The 21,360-nt window shown below is 38.5% G+C and overlaps 1 protein-coding gene across 1 annotated transcript in view; it reads left to right on the top strand.

The window, feature by feature from the left end:
• DNAH12 (dynein axonemal heavy chain 12) overlaps positions 1-21,360 on the top strand; it is a 251,232-nt gene that overhangs the window by 49,480 nt on the left and 180,392 nt on the right. The window contains exons 9-14 of the mRNA XM_015130629.3: positions 514-672; positions 1,014-1,209; positions 4,597-4,785; positions 6,348-6,504; positions 7,147-7,238; positions 18,571-18,749. Of these exons, the coding sequence (XP_014986115.1) occupies positions 514-672; positions 1,014-1,209; positions 4,597-4,785; positions 6,348-6,504; positions 7,147-7,238; positions 18,571-18,749 (972 nt within the window). The remainder of the gene's footprint in view (positions 1-513; positions 673-1,013; positions 1,210-4,596; positions 4,786-6,347; positions 6,505-7,146; positions 7,239-18,570; positions 18,750-21,360) is intronic.

Below are 21,360 nucleotides of genomic sequence, written 5' to 3'. Positions count from 1 at the left end.
TGTGATACTCAAAGGTATTTTGAACACATCCAAAAAAAAAGGTACTCTTGTTTTTCCCCCAGAGGTACCCTCTCTACTATGCTTGTTCAGTTCTGCATACATAACTGGAGAGATCTTTATGAATGCATAGCTTAACTTAGCCTTGAGTAAGTTTTGGTGTATGCCAGACAGATTTCTCCAGCCCTTTTCTTTAGTCCTAAAGACTGTGTTCTTTCATTTTCGCCTGGGATACCTGAGCCAAAGCACAGTGGAAGTTAGCAGAGCTCTCAGATCTGGCCCATCAGTCTGCCTTACTCACAAATTATTTCTGTTCCCTCTGAAGATAATGCAGTTTTGAGTTCTTGATGTGTTTTTATTAAATGCATATATCTTAAGGTTCCCATTGCTGACCACATTTCCCTCTTCTCAAGCCCCACTTTTCTCACTTCAATACTAATTTCATGTTATAAGCATTATTTCCTAAAGTTTAGGGTGTATTATAATCATGTTCGATATGGTGTTTTGCTTTTCCAGAGGCCTGGATTATTCTAATCCTTGGCGTTCTAGCTATGTGCAGGCAAGAAATCAAATATTCTCTAATTTGCACATTGTTCATCCAACTATGAAAATGTTACTGGACCTTGGTTATACAACATTTGCTGATACAGTTTTGTTGGACTTTACAGGAATTAGGTAAAATCCTGTATTTATTAATTAAATTTAAAATTTGAATGTCTCCTTGCTTGAGTCTATATTTTTGACTGTATAATTTTTAAAACAGATCCCTAAATCTTCAACACTTTTCTTACAGGCACACACCACCACGCCCAGCTAATTTTTGTATTTTTAGTAGAGATGGGGTTTTACCACATTGGCCAGGTTGGTCTCGAACTCCTGACCTCGTGATCTGCCTGCCTCAGCCTCCCAAAGTGCTGGGATTGCAGGTGTGAACCACCGTGCCCGGCCTAACAATTGTGTTTTAAGACCAATATGTATCATTTGCTTCAAATCATATTTCTTTTTCTCATAAATAGAGCTAAAGGTCCAATTGACTGTGAATCACTGAAAACTGATCTATCAATACAAACTAGAAAAGCAGAAGAGAAGATAATGAATACATGGTATCCAAAGGTTATAAATCTCTTTACTAAGAAGGAGGCACTAGAAGGTGTTAAACCTGAAAAATTGGATGCATTTTATAGCTGTGTTTCCACACTTATGTCAAATCAGGTAAATATACTTTATGTATATCAAATGATAATGTTATTAAAATTAGTTCAGTATTTTAAATAGAATTCTATGTAAACATAGTGCTAAGTAATTATTTTGAAATAAATTAAAATATTTCTACTGCAATTTTATTTAAATAATTTTAGCAGAAAAATACTGAGTTTCTGAAACTATCTAAAATGAAAGGAAATCTAGAAGTATATGTTAGTATTATGAGTAATTACTTGGCTCATGCCTAAAGGATATATAAGTTAATTATAGCTTTATTTGGAGTATGTTAACAAAAGAATTATTCTAGTAACATATTTTTGAATTTATTAAATTTAGAGTTGGTTGATTCTCATTTCATTCTCAGTAAAATCTTGGTTTAAAATGTTATTGATCATTGTATAAGAGGTATACGGTGGAAAAATATTTTAAAGTTATAGATAATCTTTAAATGACAAATAGGGAATTTTTAATTTTATGAAATTATATTTATGGCCTTCCCAAATTTTTACTATTGTAGATATACAATTCTAGAAAAATAGTTTTGAAGAAAAACTTGCCCTTTTGGTAAAGACCTCCAACAATTCCATGAATTTTGTCTTGAATATTTAAAAGGATAATATACATATTTAATATCTAGTATGTAATGCTGTAACTAATATACATGGTTTCCTTTCTACCTTTACCCTCTTAAGAGGACTGTGATTATTTAATAAAAGAGATGAGGAATGTCTTGAAGATCATTTAGAACCATGTTTGTCTGCTGGGGTAAATTCCCAACAGTTGGTTCTCTATAAGAAAGCGTTATTCGTACTTTAGAAGCTCCTTGTGCACATTTCTAAGTTCCAGTGACTTTACTTTCACCCAGTAGTGTGCTAGAAATATGGCTCTCCAGAAAAGAAAATCACCCTTAGGCTGGGCACAGTGGCTCACACCTATAATACCAGCACTTTGGGAGGTCCAGGCAGGTGGATGACTTGAGCTCAGGAGTTCAAAACCAGCCTGGTCAACATGGCAAAACCTTTTTTCTACTAAAAAAACAAAAATTAGCCACGCATGGTGGCATATGCTTGTAATCTCAGCTGCTCAGGAGGCTGAGGCACGAGAATAGTTTGAGACTGAGAGGCGAAGGTTGTGGTGAGCCCAGATTGTGCCACTGCATTCTAGCCTGGGCAACAGAGTAAGACTCTGTCTCAACATAATAAATAAATAAATAAATAAGAAAATTACCCTGATTTGTAGTGTTTGTTGACTTCTGTGGTGTAAATATTCCCACCATGGTAAATTTCGAGCTTCTAAGAGTTTAACAACTGGTCACAAAATTCTTGAATATTTAACAATTGACTCTTGAGAGAACAGGAGCTAGCTCTGGCATTCCACTGTACCTCACTCCATGTGCATGTCCCCACATTACACCCTTACCTCTGCTTGTCACGCCTCCCCTCCCTTCAGTCTTTACCATGTTGTTTGATCTTTTGGAACATTTTCTGTACCAGGGACAGAATTACTAAAGAATGTGAAAAATTCTGAGTCGCCATTTTAAGATTGTTGATACTCTATTAAAAAATTAAGGTTTGGCTGGTGTGGTGGCTCACGCCTATAATCTCAGCACTTTGGGAGGCTAAGGTGGGACGATCACTTGAGCCCAGGAGTTCAAGACCAGCCTGAGAAACAAAGTGAGACACTGTCTCTAGAAAAAAAATAAAAAATTAGCCAGCCATGGTGGCTTATGCCTATTGTCCCAGCTACTCAGGAGGCTGAGGTGGGAGGATTGCTTGAGTCCCGCATCCCAGGAACTCGAGCCTACTGTGAACTATGATTGTGCCACTGCACTCCAGCCTGGGCAACAGAGCAAGACCCAGTCTTAAAAAACAAAAATAGGCTGGGCACAGTGGTTCACACCTATAATCCCAGCACTTTGGGAGGCCGAGGTGGGTGGATTACCTGAGGAAAGGGGTTTGAGACCAGCCTGGCCAACATGGTGAAACCCTGTCTCTACTAAAACTACAAAATTTAGTCAGGCATGGTGGCAGGCACCTATAATCCCAGCTACTCAGGAGGCTGAGGCAGGAGAATTACTTGAGCCCGGGAGACGGAGGTTATAGTGAGCCGAGATCGTGCCATTGCACTCCAGCCTGGCTGACAGAGTGAGTCTCTGTCTCAAAACAAAAACAAAACCAAAAAAACCAAAACTAAAAACAAAATTAGGTTTTGCATATAATGTTCTATTTATTGTTTTAGGTTATATTTGTTAATGTATGTTCTCACTTATTTGGGGGCTAAAAATTAAAACAGTTGAACTCATGGAGATAAAGAGTAGAAGGATGGTTACCAGAGGCTGGGAAAGGTAGTGGGAGAAGTGAGCGCGGGGGGTGGTAAGTGGGGATATTTAATGGGTACGAAAAAGTTAGAAAGAATGAATAAGCTGAGTGTGGTGGCTCACACCTGCAATCCCAGCACTGTGGGAGGCCAAAGCTGGTGGGTCACTTGAGCTCAGGAGTTTGAGACCAGCCATGAGCAACATGGCAAAACCCTGCCTCTACAAAAAATACAAAAATTAGCCAGGCGTGGTAGCATGTGTATGTAGTTCCAGCTACTCAGGAGACTGAGGTGGGAGGATGGCCTGAGCCCAGCAGGCAGAGGTTGCAGTAAGTGGAGGTCTTGCCACTATACTCTAACCTGGGCAACCCTGTCTCAAAAACAAAAAACAAACAAACAAACAAAAAGAATGAATGAATAAGACCTAGTATTTACTAGCACAACTGGGTAACTACAGCAAAACATAATTTAATCATCCCTTTCAAAATAACTAAAAGAGTATAATTAGATTGTTTGTAACACAAAGGATAAATACTTGAAGTGATGGAAATCCCATTTACGCTGATGTGACTATTACACATTACATTCCTGTATCAGAATATCTCATGTAACCTTTATATACACCTACTATGTACCCACAAATATTAAAAATTAATAAGAACATATCATGCTGATTAGCTGGGTGTGGTGGCATGCATCGTAGTCCCAGCTACTCAGGAGGCTGAGGCAGGAGGATTGCCTGAGCCCAGGAGTTCAAGGTTACAGTGAGCTATGATGGCACCATTGCACTGCAGTCCGGGCAACAGAGTGAGACACTGTCTTAAAAAAAAAAAAAAAAAAAAATATATATATATATATATATATATGTATATGTGTGTGTGTGTGTGTGTGTGTATGTGTGTGTATACACATGTATATATAGTATGCTGAATGAAGATAATTTTCAAGACTAAACGGATTGATAGCATGTTTTAATTATAGAAGATTATAATCAGATATAGACAATTCTAATCAGTTTACTGATGTTAGTTAAAAGTTGAATTTGTACTCTCTAAAGTAATAATGATTTATATCATGCAGCTAAAGGATCTCTTAAGGAGAACTGTAGAAGGATTTGTAAAACTCTTTGACCCAAAAGATCAAGAAAGGCTGCCAATATTTAAGATAGAATTGACATTTGATGATGACAAAATGGAATTTTATCCTACCTTTCAAGATTTGGAAGATAATATTTTGAGTTTGGTAGAACGAATAGCCGAAGCTCTGCAGGTATTACATCTTTACCCATCGGGTTTCTTTATGTGGCTCTTTTAAAGAATTTTAAATTATTTGAGTCGAATCTCTATGAAGTGTATATGTACATAAAATGTTATGACTCTTTGTGTTATTTTCCTCCCTCAATTATTTTAAATTAGAAATTGCTTTCTCTTTGAAAAAGTCTCTTGGCTGGAGATGACATCTTCTTTCTTAGAACTTTTCTTGTAGCTATGAATTGATTTTTTTTTTTTTTGCATGTCTCATCTCTACTGAGTTGTGAGCTTCTTAAGAACAAGATCTAATTAATATTTGTTCTTTCTAGAGCTTTCTGGTATAATTACTTTGTCAATAAATATTAGTCAATAAATATTTGTCGGCTGGGCGCAGTGGCTCACGCCTGTAATCCCAGCACTTTAGGAGGCCGAGGCAGGCGGAACACGAGGTCAGGAGATCGAGACCATCCTGGCCAACATGGTGAAACCCCATCTCTACTAAAAATACAAAAAGTAGCTGGGCGTGGTGGCACGTGCCTGTAATCCCAGTTGCTCAGGAGACTGAGGCAGGAGAATTGCTTGAACCAGGGAGTTGGAGGCTGCAGTGAGCCAAGATCATGCCACTGTACTCCAGCCTGGCGACAGAGCAAGACTCTGTCTCAAAAAAAAAAAAAAAAAGATAAATAAATAAATATTTGTTAAATATTTATTTGTCAATAAATAATTAGTCAATAAATATTTGTTGAATGATAAAAAACTAACGCAACTTAAGGTTTTCTTTGTTTTGTTTTGTTTGAGACAAGGTCTCACTATTGACCTAGGCTGAAGTGCAGTGGCTATTCACAGACATGATCATAGCACACTGCTGCCTCAAACTCCTGGGCTCAAGTGATCTTCTTGCCTCAGTTTCCCAAGTAGCTGGGACAATAGGCATGTGCTGCTGCACCTGGCCCAACTTGTTTTACGTTAGACTACAAACTATACAATTTTAAATCATTATTTTGTATCAAGTTATTTTTTCTTCGGCCATTGAAATCTGAAAAGAATGTTAAAAAATATAGTATAAGATCTACATATAGGCCCAGCGCAGTGGCTCACACCTGTAATCCTAACACTTTGGGAGGACGAGGCGGGCGGATCGCCTGAGCTCAGGAGTTCGAGACCAGCCTTACCAACATGGTGAAACACCATCTCTACTAAAATACAAAAAATAGGCCAGGCACGGTGACTCATGCCTGTAATCCCAGCACTTTGGGAGCCCAAGGCGGGCGGATCACAAGATCAGGAGGTCGAGACCAGCTTGACCAACATGGTGAAACCCTGTATAAAAATACAAAAATTAGCTGGGTGTGGTGGCGTGCGCCTGTAATCCCAGCTACTCAGAAGGCTGAGGCAGGAGAAGCACTTGAACCCGGGAGGCGGAGGTTGCAGTGAGCTGAGATCGCACCACTACACTCCAGCCTGGGTGACAGAGCAAGACTCTGTCTCAAAAAAAAAAAAAAAAAAAAAAAATCTACATATAGATTAATTATACAGTTAGATATTTATTATATACATTGTTATTATTTTTATTTGCGTTAGAATGTCCAAACAATCCCCTCTTGGCTATCAGGAACTTCAACACCAGTAAATCTTGACACAGAACTTCCTGAACACGTGTTACACTGGGCTGTTGACACACTGAAGGCAGCAATACATCGGAACTTAGAAGGTGCAAGAAAACATTATGAGACATATGGTGTGTATGATATATATAATATTATACCATTTGTCATCATTTTATTTGTGCTAGAATTTGGTCAGGTGTCTGTTTGTCTGGGGCTGCCATGAAAGAACAGGGAGAGCCAGAAGTGAGCATAGGCGTAGCTTTTGGCAGAGTCAAGAATCAAACCCAATACATTTTGTTGTCCAGTCCAAAGGGTGTGTGTGAACTGGAGCGGGGTGGTAAAGTCAAAGGCAGAGAGAAGAAATGTTGGAATAATTCAAGGGTAAAAGCAAGGTAATTTCTGAGAATAGTTTCAAAGAGGATGTAGCTCAATTTTATTGGTCTGAAGTCTCCTCATGTATGTGTGAGGTCAGGATGTATGGTTGTTCTTTGACATTCTATTAACCAACATCTTCTATTAATTGGTGTATCTGTACCCCTAAGTCATTCTTAAAAGTCTCAAATACTCTATTACCTTTGTTTTAAAATGTTTGTGTTTAACTTGGTTTGCTTTTATTCTACCCATTTTCTTAAAATATAGTAAATCATATATGTTAATACTCTATTAATAATAATATTTAATTGAGTAGGTTCCCCATTCCATGATCATATAAAAAGTGTTTTATCTTCTAAAAAGGGTATTACTGAGATTTTAATTAGATTATTAATTTTCAGTTGAAAAATATAACTGGCTCCTTGATGGGACCGCAGTTGAGAATATAGAGACTTTTCAGACAGAAGATCATACTTTTGATGAATATACAGAGGTAAGTGGTAATTCTGTTTTTATTAATGTGTTTTGAATTTTTTGTAACATTAGGATCTTTCCATTCTAAAAGTAAATGTTTAAATATAATTTCTTATTTAAAATATAATTTCAACAAAACTCATTGTCTTACCTTATAATTTCTTTAGTCATTCATTTACTCATTTATTAATTCAATAAAAATTTCCTTATCACATTCAGACACCTAGCAAGATTTGGTGATGCAAAAATAAATGATAGGGTGGGAATGGTGGCTCATGCCTATAATCCCAGCACTTTGAAAGGCCAAGACAAGAGGATTGCTTGAGCCCAGGAATTTGAGACCAGCCTGGGCAACATAGTGAGACCCTGTCTCTACGAAAGTTTTTTTTGTTTGTTTGTTTTTTTAATTAGCCAGGTATGGTGGTGCATTCCTGTATTCCTTCTTACTCAGGAGGCTGAGGCAAGAGGATCACTTGAGCCCAGGAGGTTGAGGCTGCAGTGAGCTCTGATTGCACCACTGTTCTCCAGCTGGGCAATCGGGCGAGACCCTGTCTTAAAAAAATATATACAACTATTGTCTTCAGGAGCTTATATTTGGCCTGGAAGCCTGACATGGAAATAACAACTATGAAGTATTAGATAAGTACTAGAATAGAGATATGGACAAAGTGTTGTTTGCTTTGGGAAATTGGTGAAGATATTATACAAGAAGTGAAATGTGAGTTGGGCTTTGAAGTAGATTTTATAAGTGGAGAAGGGAGGGGATGTAGCATGAACCAAGGTGTTCAGAGAACATAAATGAATGAAAATAGTTAAATAATAGGTAACAGGGACACAGTACATGGAAGATTTAGAATATGATGAAGTTTGAAGTGTAAGTTGGAGCCACATGGGAAAATCCTGGAGTATCTTTGCTCAAGAGTTTGTACTTTGTTCTGCAGGTTTTTAGCCATGGAAGTAATCTATTTGGATCTGAGTTTTAGAAAGATAATTCTGGGCCGGTGCAGTGGCTCACACCTTTAATCTCAGCACTTTAGGAGGCCAAGGTAGGTGGATCATGTGAGGTCAGGAGTTCGAGACCAGCCTGGCCAACATGGCAAAACCCCATCTCTACTAAAAATAAAAAATTTGCCAAGCATGGTTGTCTATGCCTGTAATCCCAGCTACTAGGGGGACTGAGGAGTAGGAGTGCTTGAACCTGGGAGGCGAAGGTTGCAGTGAGCAGAGATCATGCCACTGCACTCCAGCCTGGGCAACAGAGTGAGGCTCCATCTCAAAAAAAAAAAAAAAAAAAAAAATTCTGGTAGTAGTGGGGAAAAGGCAATTGAAAGAGAAAAGACTCCCACCTCCTCAAGGGACCTTGTTCTATTGGTTAAAACTAGCCTAATATTTCTTCACTTTCCTTCTTTCTATTGACTGTTTAGATTTTTAAATGTATATTTTATACATTTTAATTTTTCTAACATCTTAAATATTAAACATATACAGGTTTTTTTTTTTTTTTTTGAGACAGGGTCTTACTCTATTGCCCAGGCTGGAGTGCAGTGGCATGATCATGGCTTACTACAGCCTTAACCTCCCGGGTTCAAGCAGTCCTCCACTTCAGCCTCCCGAGTAGCTGAGACTAGAAGCGTACACCTCCCGGCTAACTTTTGTTTAAAGTTTTTTTTTTTTTTTTTTTTTTGAGATGGGGTCTCCTTACGTTTCCCTGGGTGGTTTTGAACTTCTACACTCAAGCAATCCTCCCACCTTGGCCTCTCAAAGTGTTGGGATTGCAGGCATGAGCCACCACACCCAGCCTGTACAAATAAATTGAAGGAATTTTACAAAGCATACCACCTACATTCTAGGATTTTGCTATATTTATTTGTCATTCCATCCCTTTTAAAAATTCTTTATTAATTTCAAGAGAAATTAACTTTAAAAAATCAACTTGAGATTTGGTTTATATACAATAAAATGTACCTATTTTAATTGTACAGTTATATGAGTTTTGACAAATGTGTATACTCATGTAACCATCACCAGAATCAAGATGTAGAACATTTCTCCTACCTCAGAAAGTTTTCTTATACCCCGTCCTGGTCAATTCTCCCCAACTCTGACCTCAGGAAACTGCTGGCATGCTTTCTGTTACTATAGATTAGGTTTTTGTTTTCTAAAGTTTCAGATAAATAGAATCATAAATACATACTCTTTTGCATCTGATTTCTTTTATTAGCATAAAGTTTTCGAGATTTATCTATGTTGTGCGTATCAGTAGTTTATTCCTCTTTTGTTTGTTTTTGTTTTTGTATGTATATGTGTTTTTTGTTTTTGTTTTTGTTTTCGAGACGGAGTCTTGCTCTGTCGCCCAGGCTAGAGTGCAGTGGTGCAATCTCGGCTCACTGCAACCTCTGCCTCCCAGGTTCGAGCCATTCTCCTGCTTCAGCCTCCCGAGTGGCTGGGACTACAGGCGCCCGCCACCACGGCTGGCTAATTTTTTGTATTTTTAGTAGAGAAGGGGTTTCACCGTGTTAGCCAAGATGGTCTCGACCTCCTGACCTCATGATCCGCCTGCCTCGGCCTCCCAAAGTGCTGGGATTACAGGTGTGAGCCACTGCGCCCAGCCTAGCTTATTTCTTTTATTGCTTAGTAGTATTTCACTGTATAGATATACAGTTTCTTTATTTATTCACATTTTGATGGGTATTTGAGATGTTTCCAGTTTTTGGCTATTATGAATAAAGTTACTATGGTCTTCTGTTTATAAGTCTTTGTGTGGACATATGCTTTCATTTCTCTTTCTAGGAGTTGGATTGCTACGTGGTATGGGAAGTGTATGTTTAACTTTTAAAGAAACTGTTAAGCCAGGCATAGTAGCTTGCACCTGTAGTCTCAGCTACTCAGGAGGCTGAGGTGAAAGGATTACCGGAGACTAGGAGTTCGAGTCTGCAGTGAGTTATCATCATGACACTGCACTCCAACTCAGGTGACAGAGCAAAACTCTTGTCTCAAAAAACAGAAGAAACTTCAATTTATCTCAAAGTTGTTATATCATGTACAATCTCACCAGCAGTGTATGAGATGTCCAGTTCTTCTACATCCTTTTCAGCCTTCGGGATTATCAGTCTTTTACTTTTTATTATTGTTTTATTTTTTCCCACTGCACTTTCACATCTAGATTACCAGCCTTTTTAATTTCATGTGTATGTTGGTATCCCATTGTGGTTTTAATTTGCATTTCCCTAATGACTAATGATGTTTAGCATCTTTTAACATGTCACGTTCCATCTGTGTATCTTTTTATTAATAAAAATAAAGTGTCTCTTAATTGTTTGTACATTTTAAATTGGGTTTTTATGTTTTATTGTGGAGCTATAATGGATGTATTTTATTGGACTATATTGTTATAATCAATGTTATGGAGTTTTAAGAATTCTTTATATATTCTGGGTAAAAGTTCTTTATCTGAAATAGTTTTGCAAATATTATCTCATAGTTTATGCCTTGACATTTTATTTTTATAACGATGTCTTTCAAGGAGCAGACATTTTAAATTATAATTAATTCTAGTTTATCACTTTTTTCTTCTGAGGTTCATACTTTTTGTGTCCTAACAAATCTTTCCTACTCCATGATCGTAAAGATTTGTTCCTATATTTTACTCTAGAAGCTTTTCTTAGAATCCCTAAACAACACATGTGATTGTCTAGAAGTTTTATAGTTGTAACTTTCACATTTAGGTCTATGCCCTTTGTAAGTTAACTTTTGTATGTGGTGTGGGATATAGGTCATGGTTCAGATGTTTTTCATGTGGACATCCAGCTGCCCCAGCATCATATGTCAAAAATACTGTCTTGTCCTCATTAAAGTATCTTGCCATCTTTGTTGAAAATCAATTGACCCTATATCTGTGGGTCTATTTCTGGATTCTCTATTTTCCATTGATTTATATATCTATTCTTATGCCAGTACCACACTGCCTTGATTTCTGTAGTTTAATGGTAAATTGTAAAATCAAGTAGTGCAAGTTCTCCCACTTTGTTCTTTTTCCAAAATTATTTGGACTGTTATAGGTGCTTGGCATTTCCATATACATTTTAAAATCAACCTATCAATTCCTAAAGAAGCCAGCTCGGATTTTGGTTAGGATTGCATTGAATCTCTGAATCAATTTGGAAAGAGCTGCCATCTTGAAATAGAAGCTTTCAGTACATGACCATAGTATGTATTTAAATTTATTTGGACCTTCTTTAATTTCACTCAGCAATGTAGTTGTAGTTTGCACTGTACAGCTCTTGCAAATATTTTCCTAAATCTGTCCCTTAAAATGTTTCAGGTTTACCTGATTTTCTTATAGTTTTTTTTTTTTTTTAAACAGAGTTTCACTCTTGTTGCCCAGGCTGGAGTGTAATGGTGCGATCTCGGCTCACTGCAACCTCTGCCTCCTGGGTTCAAGCAATTCTCCTGCCTCAGCCTCCCCAGTAGCTGGGATTACAGGCGCTTGCCACCACACCCAACTAATTTTTGTATTTTTAGTAGAGACAGGATTTTGCCATGTTGGCCAGGCTGGTCTTGAACTCCTAACTCAGGTGATCTGCCTACCTCGGCCTCCTAAAGTGCTGGGATTACAGGCATGAGCCACTGCACCTGGCCATAAATAGTATTTTTAATAGCAATTTTTATTTACATTACAGTGTTGAATAGCAGCAGTGAGATAGGGCATCCTTGCTGTGTTTATAGTGTTGTGGGGAATATATTCAGATTTTCAACATTAAATACGTTAAGAGTTGGGTTTTTGGTAGATGCCCTTTATCATGTGAATGAAATTCCCTTCTATTCCAAGTTTGCCAAGAGTTTTTATAATGGGAGGGTGCTGAATTTTGTCAAGTATTTTTTGGCACATATTTAATTGATCACATGGATTTTCTCTTTTTTTCTGTTAATATTTTGAATTATATTTATTGATGTTCAAATATTAACCCAATGTTGTTTTCCTGGAATAAACCTGAATTACCCCTAAAATTTAGTGCCTTAAAATACCAAACTTTATTATCTTATACTATCTGTGGGTCAGGAATCCAGCCTTGGATCAGCTGGGTCCCTATGGCTCAAAGTTTCTCATAAAGTTGCAGTCAAGCTGTCAGCTGGGGCTATGTTCTTATGAAGGTTTGACTAGGGGCAGAATGATTCCAAGTTCACTCAGGTGGTCATTGACAGGATTTGGTTTGCCACAGGCTATTGAATTTCTGGTTTTGGATACATAGATATTTAGGATTGTTATATTTTCTTGATGAACATTATTATTATAAAATAACCTTTTAAATCCCTGATCTTTTATATATATAAAATCAGGGATTAAAATACATATATAAATATATAAAAATATATAAAATAATATAAAATATATTTGTATGTTTATAAAATTTATATATAAATATATATCAAATATATATTTAAAAATATATAAATATATATATTTTTTGAGATGGAGTCTTGCTCTTGTTGCCCAGGCTAGAGTGCAATGGCACGATCTCGGCTCCCTGCCACCTCTACCTCCTGAGTTCAAGTGATTCTCCTGCCTCAGCCTCCTGAGTAGCTGGGATTACAAGTGCCTGCCACCATGTCCAGCTAATTTTTTTGTATTTTTTAGTAGCCATGGGGTTTCAACATGTTGGCCATGCTGGTCTCGAACTCCTGACCTCAGGTGATCTGCCCACCTCAGCCTTCCAAAATGCTAGGATTACAGGCGTGAGCCACCGCGCCTGGCCCCTGATTATGTTTCTTATTCTGAAGTTTTTTACTGATACTGATACTCTAGCTTTTATTTTACAAAACAACTTTATTGAGATGTAATTCACATATTATATAATCAATCAAAATCAAATATTATATAATCTATCAAAAAGTATGATTTATTTCTGTCATTTACTGTGTCACATATTTTGGTACTCTGTTATATATGTGTAAATGTCATATCTTTCTGATGGACTGACCCTTTTATTATTTTAAAATATCTCTATCTCTAGCAACATTTTTTTTTTAATTTTTTTTTGAGGCAGGGTCTTGCTCTGCCGCCCAGACTGGGTTGTAGTGGTGTTGTCACAGCTCACTGCAGCCTCAACCTCTCAGGCTTAAGTGATCCTCCTGCCTCAGCCTCCTGAGTAGCTGGGAATACAGGCATATGCCACTATGGTGGGATAACTTTTGTATTTTTTGAGAGAAGGGATTTCGCCATGTTGCCTAGGCCAATCTCAAACTCCTGAGCTCAAGCGATCCACCTGCCTCAGCCTCCCAAAGTGCTGGAATTACAGATGAGAGCTACCACACTTGGCCCTGAATTTTCTGTATACAATATCATGTCATGTGCAATAGTGATTGTCTTACTTCCTTTCTAATCTGAGTTCCTTTTGTTTATTTTTCTTGCCTAATTTCACTGGCTAGTATCTGTAGTACAATGTTTTGTTTTGTTTTAGACAGGGTCTCACTTTGTTGCTCAGGCTGGAGTACAGTGATGTGATCTCAGCTCACTGCAGCCTCAACCTCCGAGACTCCAGTGATCCTCCCACCTCAGCCTCCTAAGTATCTGGGACTACAGGCACAGACCACCACGTCTAGCTAAGTTATTTTTTTGTTTTTAGTAGAGACAAGGTCTCACTATGTTGCCCAGGTTGGTCTCAAACTCCTGGGCTCAAGTAATCCATGCACCTCAGTCTCCTAAAGTGCCAGGATTATAGGCATGAGACACTGTGCCCAGCCACTGTAGTACAAGTTCTTTTTTTTTTTTTTTTTAGACAAGGTCTCACTCTGTTATCCAGACTGGAGTGCAGTGGTAGAACCTTGCTCACTGCTGCCTTGACCTCCCAGGCTCAAGCCATCTTCCCACCTCAGCCTCCCAAGTAGCTGGAACAATAGGCGTGTGCCATCACACCCAGCTAATTTTTGTATTTTTTGTAGAGATGGGGTCTCACTATGTTGCTCAGGCTGGTCTCAAACTCCTGGATGAAAGTGATCCTCCTGCCTCAGCCTCCCAAAGCTCTGGGATTATAAGCATGAACCACTGTGCCTGGCCCTTATCTTGTTCTTGATCTTAGAGGGAAATGTTCATTTTTTCATCATTAAGTATAATGTTAGTTGTAGGTTTTTCCTAGACATGCCTTATGAAAGTTGAGGATGTTCTCTTCTATTCCTAGTTTGTGTTTTTACCATGAAAGAGTGTTGGGTTTCGTTATATGCTTTTTTTTTTTTTCTTTTTTGACTGGTCAAGTACCCAATAGTGAGAAAGGGGGAAAGAGTAGAACAAGCAGTTTGATCTGTGATTAACTGTGAACAATCAAATGAGATAACTCACTACCTTTAGACCAGTTTGTTTAATGCTTTTTTGGCATCTATTGAGATGACTATGGGTTTTTTTCTAATATGCATACTTTTTACCTTATTTGGTTTATATGGTTTCATGAAACTATTTTGTGAATGCATAAATGCATAATTACTTTCACAAATTCAGAGATGGCATATAGTTGTCTTTTGGTAGCTGCAGGTATTTGTTCTAGGACCCATCTATAGATATCAAAATCTGCAGATGCTCAAGTCTCATATAAAATGGTGTAGTATTTGCATATAATTTATGCACATCCTCTAGTATACTTTAAACTATCTCTAGATTACTTATAATACCTAATGCAACATAAATGCTATATAAAGAGTTATACTGTATTGTTTTTTATTTGAATTATTTTATTGTTATTTTTATGGCTTTTCTCAAATATTTTCAGTTTGCCATTAGTTGAATCTGCAGATGTGGAACCCGTGGATACAGAGGGCCAAGTGTATTCTCTTTCATTTGTATTTTACCATATATTTCAATACAGTGCTATGCAGAGAATAGACACAATAAATGTTCTATGAATTACCAGCTAAATTTTTTGTGGCCTGGGTATAACCTGTAGTATCTATAAGCCCTAAATATCAAGACCAAGCATATGTTTCATTAAAGTTTTTTTCCGTTTGTTTTTGTTTTTTTGTTTTTTTTGTTTTAAGACAAAAAAGAGTCTCGCCCTGTCGCCCAGGCTGGAGTGCAGTGGCGTCATCTCGGCTCACTGCAAGCTCCGCCTCCTGGGCCCAGGCGATTCTCCTGCCTCAGCCTCCTGAGTAGCTGAGACTACAGGTGCCCACCACTACACCTGGCCAATTTTTGTATTTTTAGTAGACAGGGTTTCACCTTGTTGGCCAGGATGGTCTCAACCTCCTGATCATGATCCACCTACCTCAGCCTCCCAAAATGCAAGGATTACAGGTGTGAGCCACTGCACCCCACCTCATTAACTTTTAAAATGATTATTTCCTTAGGTCTATTATTTTGTAGTGACATTTTCTAGAATTTTGTAATAATTTTGGGATAGTTTATATAACTATTTGAAAATTTACTTTTAGATTTAGTAACATATTCCTGGATTTCTTTGTCAGTTTCTGATATACTGTAGTTGTGGTTAGTATGCCTATTTGGGGGGAAATTTAAGAATGATGAACTGTAACATCTGTACAGATGAACTTATTTATTATTTATTTATTTATTTATTTATTTATTGAGACCAAGTTTCATTCTTGCTGCCCAGGCTGGAGTGCAATGGTGCAATCTTGGCTCACCACAACCTCCACCTCTTGGGTTCAAGCAACTCTCCTGTCTCAGCCTCCTGAGTAGCTGGGATTACAGGCATGCGCCACCATGCCCGGCTAATTTTGTATTTTTAGTAGAGAAGGGGTTTCTCCATGTTGGTCAGGCTGGTCTTGAACTCCTGACCTCAGGTGCTCCACCCACCTCAGCCTCCTAAAGTGCTGGGATTACAGGCATGGGCCACCACGCCCGGCTTATTATTTAATTTATTTTTTTAGAGACAGGGTCTCTGTTGTCCAGACTGGAGTGCAGTGATGTGAGCATAGCTCAGTGCAGCCTCAAGTTCCTGGGATCAAATGATCATTCTACCTCAGCCTCCTAAGTAGCAAGGATTAAAGGCATATTCCACCATGCCTAATTTTTTTTTTTTTTCATGCGGAGTCTCAGTCACTCAGGCTGGAGAGCAGTGGTGTGATCATGGCTTAACGCAGCTTCCGCCTTCTGGGCTCAAGTGATCCTCCCACCTTAGCCTCCTGAATAGCTGAGACTACAGGCACGCACCACAACACCTGGCTAATTTTTGTATTTTTTGTAGAGACGGGGTTTCACCATGTTACCCAAGCTGAAAGGCTAATTTAAAAAAAAAATTTTTTTTTTTGTAGAGATGGGGGGTTCACTTTGTTGCTCAGGCTGATCTCGAACTCCTGGCTTCAAGCAATCCTCCTGACTCAGTCTCCCAAAATGCTGGGGGGGTCTACAGGCATGAGCCATCATGCCTGCCTTATACAGATGAATTTATAGGATGCTTGTGATTTGTGTAAAAATAAAACAGGACAGGGGAGTGGTTAGGAGTATAGTTAAAAAAAGGTTGGTGATGAGTTGCTAATTGTTGAAACTGGATGATGGGTACATTTTGTTTATTTTTGTATGTTTAAAATGTTCCATGAAAAAACCTAATATAATTGTGAAATATAACATACATAGTACATATGTATAGACAGATAGGTAATTATAACCTAGGTGGTAATAACCACGTAGCTTAAGAATGAGAACTTTGCAACACCCAGAAGCCACCACGTGCCTCTCCCCAATTATAACTTTCTTCTGTCTTTATTGGTAACTATTATCCTGACATTTCTTGCTTTCCTTTATGGTTTTACCACCTATGTATGTATACTTAAATAATATAGTTTAGTTTTGTCCATGGTAAGTTTGTATGAAAAGTATCGCACTGTATATATTCTTTTGTGTTTTTCTTCTTTCATCATGGTAAAATTTATCCATATTCATCTTTTTTCAATGCCATGAGTTCTGTCTACCCTTTATTTGATGGAACTTTTTTTTTTTTTTTTTTTTTTTTTTGAGATAGGGTCTTGCTCTGTCTTCCAGGCTGGAGTGCGGTGGTGTGATCTCGGCTCACTGCAACCTCTACCTCTCAGGTTCAAGCGATTCTCAGCCTCTTGAGTAGCTGGGATTACAGGCGTGTGCCACCACATCCAGCTAATTTTTGTATTTTTAGTAGAGACGGGGTTTCACCATGTTGGCCAGGCTGGTCTCGAACTCCTGACCTCAGGTGATCCACCCGCCTCGGCCTCCCAGAGTGCTGGGATTACAGGCGTGAGTCACTGTGCCTGGCCTTATTTGGTGTATTTCCAACCAAGAACAAGGCAGGTGCTTAAGACAGTCTTTGAATCAATTAATTATTATCTTCCCCCTTGAACACTGAAAAATTTAAACCCAATTCACCACATCCTAGATACTCTAGAAAAATAGGACAGCATTGAGAGAGAGAAACATAAAGGAAAGTTCTCCTGAAGGAAGAATAAAAGGAATAGGCCATTTCGGTAGAGAGTGGAGATCGAGTGAGAAGGAAGGCAGATAGAAACATTAAAGGTGGATTGTGAAATTAAGTCAAAGTTAGTTCAAAGTTGGTAAGTGTGTTTCACTTTTACCAAGTACAACATATCTTGTCAGATTTTCTTGATACTACTTTGTTTAATTTTTAAAAATTACCCCAGTGTTTGGGTACTAAGAAGTTGACATACATTCCAATATCTTGGATCTTGGTAATTGCAGGGCATCTGTTGCTGGATTATTATTACTATTTTGTTAACAGATAGGGTCTTACACTGTCACCCAGCATGAAATGCAGGGTGCCATCATAGCTGCCTGCAACCTTAAACTCAAGCAATCCTCCCACCTCAGCCTCCTAAGAGTAGCTGGGATTATAGGCTCAAACCATCTTGCCTGGCTTGGAGTATTTTAACAAAAACCAATAAGTTCCTTATATATATATATATATTTTTTTTTTTTCCTAAAGATTGAATTAGAATCCTTGACCATGTGGATGTAAAGTGAAAAAAATAGAATCTTTAATGAGCTATCAGTAATGGCAAAAGCAAATATTTATCCACTATGCAAATTGTTACATGATATATGTTTGTTTCTAAACAGAGAAATGGGTTGACTCTGGGGATAGTTTTAAGAAATAATTATTGAGGGAAATTTTACCTTGTGATATGTTCAGATTTTGATACTGTGAATGGTATCATATTCGATATTTACTGGTAGATTGGCAAATTCCTTAATGAAAGAATAGGTGAAAAAATATGTATGAAACAAGGGAAAAAATTTTAGTCACTTAGCAAAAAATAAAGTTGTATTTATATTATATAATTAAGACTCATAACAATACAATATTATAAAATCACTGAAAGTTCTAAACGTTTTTTTCATTTGAACACTTTTTTTCAAGTTTATAGAAAAATTTTTCAGTCTTGCCTCAGAAATAATGCTTTTGCCTCAGTGGATTCATTACCCTATGGTGCGCTTGGATTGTGAAGATTTGAAGACAGGCCTGACAAATAAAGCAAAAGCCTTTGCAAACATATTATTAAATGACATAGCTTCAAAATATAGAAAAGAAAATGAACGGTAAGTAGAATTAATTCCCAAACTCAGAATTATATGGCTAAAAGAAATACTTTGCTAAAGTAATTCCTGTTTAAAAACAAAAGCTTAAAATATGTAAGTACTTACAACTTTTTCTCCATAGCTGCCTCCTATAGAGGTGCCTTTGTAGTCCCGTTGGGCTTGCTTCTTTTTGTTTGATACTGTTTGATACCTTTTTAAATGCAGATCATTTCGTCATTCAGGTATTAAGCCCAGTAACGAATAGTTCTCCCTTCCCATTCCCCTCCCTTCCCCTTCCCCCTTCCTTCCCCTTCCCCTTCCCTTCCCCTTCCCCTTCCCTTCTCCTTCCCTTCCCCTTCCCCTTCCCTTCCCCTTCCCTTCCCCTTCCCCTTCACTTCCCTTCCTTTCCTTTCCTTCTATTAGAGATAAGGTGTTGTCATGTTGCCTAGGCTGCTCTCAAACTCCTGGACTCAAGTGATCCTCCCGTCTCAGCCTCCCAGTGTTGGAATTACAGGTGTGGGCCACTGTGCCTGGCACATTCCTCCTGTATTTCTGATATTCAATAATTAACTATAAAGTCCTACATTATCTGATTTCTGCTCACCACTTCAACTTCGTTTGCCATTCCTAAAGTATGTCAAGCCTATTACCACCTTATGGCCTTGCTGTTTTTTCTTCCTGGAATCTCTTTTCCTGGTATTTGACAACTCATTTGTTTTTCACTCACCTTGAATATCACCTCCCTGGAAAGGCCTTCTCTGGCCCCTCTGTGTAAAATAGCGGCTTCTTCTTGACACTCCATCATTCTTTTTCCTTTTATGGTGCTTTATTTTTCTTCATAGCTTTTTTTTTTTTTTTTTTTTTTTCTTTAGAGACAGGGTCTCACTATAATGCCCAGACCGAAGTGCAGTAGCACAATTACAGCTCACTGCAGCCTTGAATTCCTGGGCTCAAGGGATCCTCAGCATTTTTTTTTTTTTTTTTTTTTTTGAGACGGAGTCTTGCTCTGTCGCCCAGGCTGGAGTGCGGTGGCGCAATCTCGGCTCACTGCAACCTTGGCCTCCCAGGTTCACGCCATTCTCCTGCCTCAGCCTCCTGAGTAGCTGGGACTACAGACGCCTGCCACCATGCCCGGCTAATTTGTTTTTGTATTTTTAGTAGAGATGGGGTTTCACCATGTTAGCCAGGATAGTCTCGCTCTCCTGACTTCGTGATCCGCCTGCCTCGGCCTCCCAAAGTGCTCGGATTACAGGCATGAGCCACCGCGCCTGGCCAGCATTTTTTTTTGCTACCTAACAGAGTACATATTTGTGTGCTTTTGTCTCTCTCCTCAGTTTCAATACCAGCTTTATGAGGGCAGGGTCTCATTTACTGCTATGTTTACAATGTTTAGAATTTTCCTTAGCATATTGTAGGTACTCAGCTATTTATTAAATGAGTGAATGAGCAAGTATAATTTCTCACATATTTCTCCAAATTCCTGCATGAACTAAAAAATCATTTACCTCTTTTACACTTTGTTTTTACATGTTTTTTCCTGATATTTCTAGTAATAGCATGACAATACAGATTTCTAACTTAAAATTAAAAAAAAAATTTTAATAGAGACATGGTTTTGCCATGTTGCCCAGGCTGATTTCAACCTCCTGGAGTCAAGAGCTCCTCCTACCTCAGCCTCCCAAAGTACTGGGGTTACAAGCGTGAGCCTCTGTGTCTGGGGTAGATATTTTTTTCTTAAAGAAAAAATTAATTTAATTTTTAAAATTTCAATAGTTTTGGGGGGTATAAGTGATTTGGTTACATGGGTAAATTCCTTTTTTTTTTTTTTTGAGATCGAGTGTCACTGCAACCTCTGCCTCCCAGGTTCAAGCTATTCTCCTGCCTCAGCCCCCCAAATAGCTGGGACTACTGGTGTGTGCCACCATGCCTGGCTAATTTTGTATTTTTAGTAGAGACGGGGTTTCACCATGTTGGTCAGGCTGGAACTTCTGACCTCAAGTGATCTACCCGCCTGGGCCTCCCAAAGTACTGGGATTACAGGCATGAGCCACTGCGCCTCGTAGGTAAGTTCTTTAGTGGTGATTTCTGAGATTTTATCGTACCCATCACCCAAGCAGTGTACATTGTACCAATATGTAGTCTTTTAACCCTCACCTCCCTCTCAGCCTTCCCCACACCGAGTCCCCAAAGTCCATTGTATTACTGTTTTGCATCCTCATAGCTTAGCTCCCACTTATGAGAATATACAATATTTGGTTTTCCATTCCTGAGTTACTTCACTTAGAATAATGGCCTCCAGCTGGGTGCGGTGGCTCATGCCTGTAATCCCACCACTTTGGGAGGCCAAGGCAGGTGGATCACGAGGTCAGGAGTTCAAGACCAGCCTGGCCAACATGGTGAAACCCCCATCTCTACTCAAAATACGAAAATTAGCCGAGCGTGGTGGCACATGCCTGTAATCCCAGCTACTCGGGAGGCTGAGGCAGGAGAATGGCTTGAACCTGGGAGGTGGAGGCTGTGGTGTATTGTACCACTGCACTCTAGCCTGGGCAACAGAGTGAGACTCTGTCTTAGAAAAAAGAAAAAAATAATGGCCTCCAGCTCCATCCAAATTATGGCAAAGGACATTATT

The sequence above is a fragment of the Macaca mulatta genome, chromosome 2, assembly GCF_049350105.2.
Source record: "Macaca mulatta isolate MMU2019108-1 chromosome 2, T2T-MMU8v2.0, whole genome shotgun sequence".
NCBI lineage: Eukaryota > Metazoa > Chordata > Mammalia > Primates > Cercopithecidae > Macaca > Macaca mulatta.
The sequence above is the reverse complement of the archived record's forward strand: the minus strand, read 5'-3'. Positions and strand labels throughout refer to the sequence as shown.